Genomic DNA, 9,334 nt, shown 5'->3' on the forward strand with positions numbered 1-9,334 from the left:
GAACGCCTCGTTGGACATTTCTCTTTTTCCATTGTTTACTTCTTGGGTATAGTGACGTAACGTCCGCGGAGCCGTTACGTTCCGACCAATCCACACAAACTCCCAGCCAGGCTACACATGCTATACAGAGATGCTGTATGAGAAACCAATGTGAGTTTGGAAAATTGCACAATATACATTTATTTTAGTAGACCTCAACAATGGAATTATGATCAGTAGAAATGGCCATGACATGGGACCTTTAAAGTCAATTGGATGTTGCTGGGAGAAGATGTTCATAGACAGAACGAGCCTGTAGCTATTGTGCAAAGGACAAATAAAGCCGTTGAATATTTTGAGTCCAACGCTGGTCAATAAGTGAGAGTGTGGGTGCAGAAATTCACAGTAAAAAAATAACCCCATGTGCTGAGTATATGGCGGCAACAGCTGCTGAGGAGGAGGAGGAGGAGGAGGAGGAGAAGAGCTGAAGCAGCGTCTCACCTCTCGGAGCAGCGCTGTCAGAGGAGTCATGATGTCGTGCTTCACCATGTCCTCACACACCTCCTGACCGCCGCATGCACTCAGATTCCTGTCAGGGAGAGACACACACACACTCAGAGAGAGACACACACGCAGGGAGTGACACACACACTCATGGTTCAGGGGGAGAGTTGGTTTGTGTTCAGGCGTATGTGTTGGTGTAAGACAGAGAGGGAGAGGGAGAGCTGGGGGCGGTACGATGAGCGAGCGTCTCATTGAAATATCCAGGGAACTCGTTCTGACTTAAGGTCAACTGGAGGACAGGAGACAGGAAGCTCTCCGATACAAAAACAAGGGATGACTGTGAATCAGGATCTGAAATCCTTTTATCTGTCCCACAGAGGGGGGATTTTACATTGTTAGAGCATTAACGGTATAGATAGAGACTACAAGTAACCACTATTAAATATCTTCAAACACAGAAACGCTTCTGCTGTCGCTGCTGGTTATTTGCTGTCTGTCTGCTGTGTCAGAGCCTCAGGTTGTTGTTGTTGTTGTTGGCCCTGTTCCCCAACATCCTCCCAAACTATGTGCAATATATACCTGGCTGCTACTAATAAAGGTATTCTGATTCTGATTCTGATGTTGTCATTCTTTTCATTAATTTTTATTAAGCTCAATAGTAATACATTAAAAAAAATGTTTGACTGGAACCACTCTCTTTTATCTGGGACACAACATCTTCCTGCAAACGCTTCTGCTGTCGCTGCTAGTTATTTGCTTTCTGTCTGTTGTGTCAGAGCCTCAGGTTGTTGTTGTGGTTGTTTCCTAACATCCTCCCCTCCTCACCTGAGCGCCCCGGCGGCGGTCTCCCTCACAGCCAGGCTGCGGTCCAGCAGCATGGGGCCGAGGCGCCGCACGGCGTCCCGCTGCAGGAGGCCCGGGATGCTCTGGCTCTGCTGCACCACCCGGGAGATGCTGGCACACGCAAACTCCCTCACATCTGCACTGGGACTCTGCAGCTGGGGACACATGTTTCAAAAGATTAACATACGTTTATTTAGACGGAAAAAATGTAAGTTCTCAGCAAAAATGTGTAACAACAAAAGCCTAAATGTGAGTCTTAAGAGGGAAATCACACAAGTGTAATCTACCAGAAAATAAAAGCACAATGTAATTTAAATGCAGCAAAATATTGTTTAAATGCACCGACAGCATATTTTAATATCATTTGTTTTGTTTTCAGAAAATCTTGGTTATACACTTTTTTTTTGCAAAATTGTAGTTCTGATGCTTTTTTCTTTTTAACTCTAGTGTCTATTTTGGTAGATGGAAACAGCACAAACATGTTTTAACAGTAAGCTGACATACATGTTTACTAAAAGTATTTGAGTTAAGCCCATGAAGGATTCTCTCCCTGTTTTACTGAAAGGTCTGCATGCATGACAAGTGACAACCATGCAAGGATGTAACATAACTAAACAGCTGAACTAACAGTTATTTGAAGAGGTGGGAAGTAACTAAGTACATTTACTCAAGTACTGTACTTAACTTTTTATATAATAGTGTTCTATTACCTTCGTCCCAATGTATACTGTAACAACGTATATTTCCCCTTTGTATGACGAGAACATGAATTCTGATTGTAAACATCTAAAAATATAAACCAAACCTTATATAATATACCTTTACTACAAGCATTTGAGTTAAACCCATGAAGGATTCTCTCCCTGTTTGGTGTGTTACTGAAGTGTCTGCATGCATAACCACAATGCAATGATTAAACATTAAGAAACTGATAAGCAGAGTATTTTGAGTGATATATGAATGATCATACTTTCTCCAGGAGCTCCCCAGCTGGACAGTCGTCCTCACAGGGATCCTCTGCCTCTTCCCCCGCCTCCTGCACCGCGTTTACCGGCAGCCCAACCGCGTTGAACTGCGGACGTTTAAACTTCGTGGTTTTACTTTTACCCATTTCAGTCCTTGTGAGAGCACGACCTGCGTTTGTAATGTTGTTTCAGTCCCACTTGTTGGTAATTTAGAGACACAATATCAAACACAAAACACAGTTACAGCCTGGTGGAGGCCATGTGGAAGATGTGCCGTGAAGTGGTTGTTGCTAACAGAAAGCCGAGAAGCTGTCGCAAAAACAAAAACCAACCCTACGCCACATTGCAAACGTAAATCCATAGCAACAGGTGATTCTATATAATAATAATAATAATAATAATAATGAAAATCTTAATAATTATAATAATAATGATAATAAATTATAATAATATAACGCAGTTCATAAACATAAGAGGAATAATAATACTAAAAATGTTTTTTAAAAGATTTAAATTAAATACATTTTACGTAATTATATTGTTCAGATGTATTTATTAGGATAAAACCTAAATTAAATACATTAAAAAAAAATCCCTATTTCTTATGTAATTCTATTATTCTGAATTTATTTATAAGAATTAAAACCAATTCAAATAAAGGTAAACATTAAAATCAGTATATTTTAAGTTATGCTATTATTTACATTAAATAAAAGGATTAAACCGCAATAAAAATAAATACAAATGTTAAAAAACATGTTGTCATTGTTTTGTTTAAATGTACTTATTGAATACATAACCAATTGGACCAATTAAATTAAAAATATATGACCATTGTTGCTGTACGATTGTTAGTCTGTGCCTCTATTGTAGGAATGCACTTAAAGGTGGGGTAGGTAATTCACTTCCGAAACACTTTTTGTTATATTCCATGGAATGCTCTTAACATCCCGATAGCAATGAACACATTAAATGCTTTGACAATAAATACATTAAAACATTTCATCTGTGGAAGCCGTGGCGCTGTAAAAAGCACGACCAATCATCTGAGCCGGCCCGGCTAAAATAACTGGATGGCCTACCTGCCTGTCAGCCTTCCATCTGTGCACAAACTTATCTCGTGCCCTCATTGGTCATGTGCGCGTCCGTGTGTTGGAGGAGGGGCTCTGTGAGGAAGTCTGAAGGAAGAGGCAGATATTTTCCGGTTGTGTANATAAAAGGATTAAACCGCAATAAAAATAAATACAAATGTTAAAAAACATGTTGTCATTGTTTTGTTTAAATGTACTTATTAGTATAAAACTCGAACAATTAATTCATAAGGGGGTCCCATCATATATCTCATTGAATACATAACCAATTAAATAGAAAATATATGACCATTGTTGCTGTACGATTGTTAGTCTGTGCCTCTATTGTAGGAATGCACTTAAAGGTGGGGTAGGTAATTCACTTCAGAAACACTTGTTATATTCCATGGAATGCTCTGAACATCCCGATAGCAATGAACACATTAAATGCTTTGACAATAAATACATTAAAACATTTCATCTGTGGAAGCCGTGGCGCTGTAAAAAGCACGACCAATCATCTGAGCCGGCCCGGCTAAAATAACTGGATGGCCTACCTGCCTGTCAGCCTTCCATCTGTGCACAAACTTATCTCGTGCCCTCATTGGTCATTTGCGCGTTCCTGTGTGTTGGAGGAGGGGCTCTGTGAGGAAGTCTGAAGGAAGAGGCAGATATTTTCCGGTTGTGTACTTTCAAAATCTAGCGCACTCGAGCTGGTTTCTCCATTCTTACCTATCCTACCTTGAATATGTTTTATATTTATTTACTAGCAGATACTGCATATATCAAATATACATTTCTTCTGGGACAGTAAAGTCTGATCTTATCTTTTCCATATTTGCAGCATACATCCATAAAAACTGCAGCAGCATCAAAACATTTATTGGTTTTGAAAACCAAATAAATCACATACGCAGGTTTTTCATTAAATATGACAACAAAAAGGGAGGCAGTTTCACACCTGAAATATTTATTTGGTAAATAACTTTAAAAATAGAAACAATTAATTAAAATACATGCTCAACATTAGAAACAGAAATTAACACATCTGAGCGTTCATCTGCAGTCAGCACAGCGACAGTGTTTAAAAGGCAAAATCAGGTCATTTCTTCTTTCCTCCAAACGCATGATGAAGCGCCTCAGTGCTGCCAAAGGACTAAAGACACGGAGTGATCAGCGGATAGAAACAGAGACATCAGACGCCACACTCCAGCTCACGGTTACTGGATGTTCGGTCGTGGCTTGAGTATAAGTTTCCCCGTCTGTAAGAAGAAGAAATAGCTGTTAAAACTCGCAAACATATATGTTGTCAGAGCACACTACTAAAGTTAATTACAAACAACTAACAAAGAAGGAGCTGGGTAATACTCCCGGAAAGACTCGCAGAATCTCCAAGATAAAAGTCTTGAATTGACAAAAGAAAAAACTTGAACATTGTCTGAGACTCAAATTGGAAAATAGTGGGTTTATTTGTCAAGGAACCACATCTTACAAAATTAGTTTTTTCTTGTGAATTTGATACTTTAATCTCAAAGGAATTCTGGGATTTATGATTTTGTAATCTCATAATTATCCAAGTTTTGTCTCTTAAATACATGATTTAAATATTGTATTTTATGAAGTAAAAATCCTTAAAGTGGACCTAATCATTTTAGGCAATAGCATAGGTCTCAGATACAAATATATAAAAAACCTGTCTATGAAGTGTTTTGCTCAAAATACCAAACAGATCACCCATTCTAGCCATGCCTCATAACCCTCTATTTCACTTCCTGTTTCAAAAGTGCTGATTTGGGGTATAAAGCTTTAAAAAATAATAAAATTGATAATAAAATAAAAAGGAGGGGGCTGAGCTCATGCGGGACCCGGCAGCTACTGTCTAAACTAAATACTGCCGTGATGAAACGCCATATCATGGATTATCAAGGATTATCTCTGAAACAGTATGGAGCTCAAAGGCTTTCTCTCTTGCCGGTTATACCACAAGGTGAGTTCCTTTTTACTTCCTGCTTCTTCACACACATGCTCTTGGGGTACGGAGGAAAAGAGAGAGGGTTTTATTTTCTGACGCTGCGTGAGTTCCCTGACACACCGGGGACACATCTGATAGGTCCCCTTTAAATGACGAAATATCAGAAAACCAGCATGACTTCCAATAAAGAAAAGCATTACATTTTATGATTTTTACAAAAAACTATGGTGAAATAACAATGCAGCACACTGCAAAATATAAACCAATTATCATTTGCCAGTCATATATTTGTTTATACATAATTAATTGCGTTTGCGTCTAATGACTGACAGCAACAATTATTTCTTTTAAAACTTTTAAAAAACAGTTAACGGCCATGAGAGACGCCTGAACTGTGGATCCTCATTTCAATGCTTTGACAGTCAAAGGTACAATAATGTGGCCAAACCTATTTATAGCAAGACAGTTAATTAGATTCAAAGATTAATTAACGGCTTATCTAATCTATCAGAGCGCTAAAGATAACTATCTAATTAACAATACGAGTGAAGAACAGCGGCAAAGTTTGTCAAACAAAGAACTGTGTGGCTTATCTCCAACCATCACTCTTTCTCCCATTGTTCCCCTCTCATCCCTCTCTTCTTCTTTACTTCCTCTCTCCCTCACACACTCTTCCCCTCTGCCCCTGATGTTTATTGATTGCCAGAGTTCATACAAGAGCATCACTTAATGTGCTTGCTTTCATGTCCTGCCTTTGTTGCCGCGAGCCCACGATATTGCAAATTGATCCGTCGTTCCCCGCCACCCTTTGTCAGGGTTTGTGAAGTGATCTACTATTACATTAGCCCTCTCTCCCATCCGACTCTCCACTCTTTCCCCCCTCTGCTTCTAGCTTTCACTCATTCTGCCTCTTTCTTGTCATCCTTTGGCTAAACACTGGTCTGGGAGCTGATTAGCGGCGCCTCACGCCCGACTGGCTGCATTGATGAGCTCCTTGAGGTTTGATGATGTAGCCAATAAACGGACACTTTTGATTATCTGACCTCTGACCTGTTCTGTAACAACAAACCCCCTCCCCCCACCTCCCTTTCCTCTTCCTCCTCATTGTCCCCTTCACGCCTCTGTCTCTCCATTGTCCTGCTCAGGTGACGACTTGAAAATGAGGTCATGCTTGTTTGAACATAAACAACGGTGCGCATCCTCAAGGGCAGAGCATCCTTGAAATTATTCAGCGCAGGATTTTACGGCCTCTTAGGAACGATTTTGTTTTCATGACACTGATTAAATAACACAACATATTCCAAATCAGGAAGGCACGATGCAAATAGTTGGTTTATCGTTTCTGCATTTGAAAGGCGCACTCTGGCATAACTTTTGGAGAAACTTTTTCTGAAAGTGCAGAAATCTCTCGGATGTAAAACTTATATGCAACTTGTGATAACTTGTCCCTTTAGGCATTGGAAGTGAGTGGACTCCGAGACGTAAGACAAGCATCCAATAATACGGTTTTTTTTCTCACTTTTCTTCTGCCCTGGACAACTTGGCAGGATTTTGGAAAGGAAGACGAAACGTTTGACGCGCCTGCGGTCTGCGTCCTCCTGAGCCGATCAACGGCAAACTCCTGAAGTGTGTGTGCATCCTTGACAATGTGTAATTGCCTGGTGGAGAGTTTCCCCCGACTTAAGGCAGAGTGCTTGTAATTAAGAAAGGATGCCCAGGCAGGACCACCACAACTACCACTACCACCCCTCACACACACACACACACACACACACACACACACACACACACACACACACACACACACACACACACACACACACACCCTCCCAAAGCTAGTGCTGTCCTGGAGAGAAGACATCAGGAGGAGAGGCTGTTTGCAGTGATTTAAGCAGAAGATGGGGGGGGGGCTATACAGGGGGTTGTTTTCCACTGTGGGGAGGAGGGTCTGAGAAGAGAGCGATAAGGGGATGGGGGACTGCGGCACAATCATCTTGATTTCTTGTGCTGAACGATTACATGCCATGCTAATTGCTAGCAGAGGGATCTTTAATAAATATTTCATTCGGTGCAGCATCATTACTGCCTAATGTCGTTATTAATCTCCGCCGGTAATTTCCACTCAGGAGGAGCGTCTTTGTGAGGGGAAAGCTGTGTTTTCCCCCCACGAGGAGAGAGAGAGGGAGTGGGAGGGAGAGAGGGAGGAGGAGAATTAGGGAGTGATGCTGGAGAAGTGCCATTACAATACACTTATCAAAGAAGAAGGGAAGGAAAAATGAATGAACCATGGAGACGAGAAGAAAGAAAGGAATGAGGAATACAAAAAAGTTCAAAAGAGAGCGATTGGGAAGTTAACTGAACAGCGCTGGATGGATCATGTGGGAGTTAGCATGGCTGCGAATAATGTTACAGACATGTCGTTTCCTGAGAGGCCTTTTCTATCAGTGAGATCATAGCTACTAATTTGATTTGTACATGGGACGGGGGTTGGTATAACTGCCTCTGTAGAGAAAGATTTACTTTGAGTAAATGTCCAGAGCTGACAGTCTTGATTCAGTGGAAGAACCAATACTGCCAACTTACCGAAGTCTTTTTCTTTATCTCAATCTACATTGCTTTGCTATTATTTTACTTGTAGGCTTCAAAAGTTCAGCCAGGCAGGAATTTGTATATTCCAGAATATATATTCAGAAAATTAAATACCGTGAAAAAGGGCTTGCTTTTACTGCCCTGCTTGTTACGCAATTGAAACAGGTTTTTTCTAAGCTGTACTTTCCAACACTTTTTTTTCGTTATTCATTAGATGTTTGTGTTCATTGGAAAATGTATGTTTTTCTAATGTCAACTGCAAAATAATGTATCCCAAAAATGAATGGAAATATTTCAAAATCTTCCTTTTTAACTTTTTTTTACGAGGCAAATTCCTTCAAAGAAATCCTTCCACACAAGGACGTTATATATTTTTACATATCCAGCATATATGTTAAGACTAAAAATGGAAGCGTACTAAGCATACAGTATGATTACTCTGACAGATAAGCAGACAGTCTTTAGTAAGTGGAGGACAAAATGTACACACTTTTTCTTTCTTACTTATTCTCTAAACTAAAATGTGGCTTAAAAAAAAAACAACAACAATGCTAAAAGTCAAAGCAGCTCTTTTATTATTATGATTATGGGCGTGTTCATTTTTGCCACGAAGGTGTCCAGAGGTAGTATCTGACACTACGTAAAAAATAATAATGCAGTGCAATCAATTTTGTTGCTAATGTTTGACACATCCAAGACTCTAACGGCCCGTCTACACTACAGGCATCGAAAGATGCTTTCAACGCTTCGCCCATTCACTTGAATGGGGTGACGTAAAAGATTTGTAATCTTCGCCGAACTGCATTGTGGGGAGCATGGCATGGCTTTGCAAGCATCACGAGCATCTATCGGCATCAAAAGTTGAACAATGTTCAATGTTCAAATGTTGAACAATGTTCAACTTTTGAGGCTCGATGCTTGGCATCAGCCAATCAAATCCCGTTTATGCAAATCCCACCAGTGCAAGCGCTAGCCAATCAAACCGCGTGCAAGCTGGGAGAGACAGACCGCAATTCATTTCCTCATATTCCAAACGAGATATTACGGTAGCAAATCTCCCGGTTCTTTACGACCAGAACTATTTACCGGGATACAAACCGGAGGAACCAGGCATGGAGGGAGGTGGCAGAGACAGCTGGTGAAACTGGTAGGTTTTCGCCTGTTTGGAGAGTTTATATCCAGTTTACTTCGTTTTAACATTGCTATTGCTTTCTATGTCGGGGGCGAGAGATTAATGTGATTGGTTGTTGGTCGCGTTGCTCGCAAAAAATCGCCAAGCTTCAGACACGCCCAGCTTCAAGATGTTTTGATGCCTGTAGTGTAGACGGGCCGTAACCGTGGAGAGGAACTGCGCCGCCGCGCCTCGCCTCGCTCTCAAGGCTGCGGGCGTCTTTGTCCCGCGAGATTTCAAC

The 9,334-nt window shown here is 40.7% G+C and overlaps 1 protein-coding gene and 1 long non-coding RNA gene across 2 annotated transcripts; both read right to left on the bottom strand.

Annotated features, from left to right (window-relative positions):
- Nucleotides 1-480: 480 nt before the first annotated feature.
- heatr3 (HEAT repeat containing 3) lies at nucleotides 481-2,573 on the bottom strand (the record flags this gene model as incomplete). Its single annotated transcript, XM_010797546.1, has 3 exons — nucleotides 2,297-2,573; nucleotides 1,309-1,481; nucleotides 481-568 (listed from the first exon to the last, which is right to left on the bottom strand). Coding segments are annotated over exons 1-3 (402 nt in total), but the record flags the coding sequence as incomplete, so codon positions are not given.
- A 1,736-nt stretch (nucleotides 2,574-4,309) lies between these two features.
- On the bottom strand, nucleotides 4,310-4,996 carry LOC104968010 (uncharacterized). Its single transcript, XR_800779.1, has 2 exons — nucleotides 4,789-4,996; nucleotides 4,310-4,750 (listed from the first exon to the last, which is right to left on the bottom strand). It is a non-coding gene; the product is annotated as an uncharacterized lncRNA (long non-coding RNA).
- Nucleotides 4,997-9,334: the final 4,338 nt, after the last annotated feature.

This window comes from Notothenia coriiceps, unplaced genomic scaffold, assembly GCF_000735185.1.
Source record: "Notothenia coriiceps isolate Sejong01 unplaced genomic scaffold, NC01 NC01_scaffold00038181, whole genome shotgun sequence".
In the NCBI taxonomy this organism is placed as follows: Eukaryota; Metazoa; Chordata; class Actinopteri; order Perciformes; family Nototheniidae; genus Notothenia; species Notothenia coriiceps.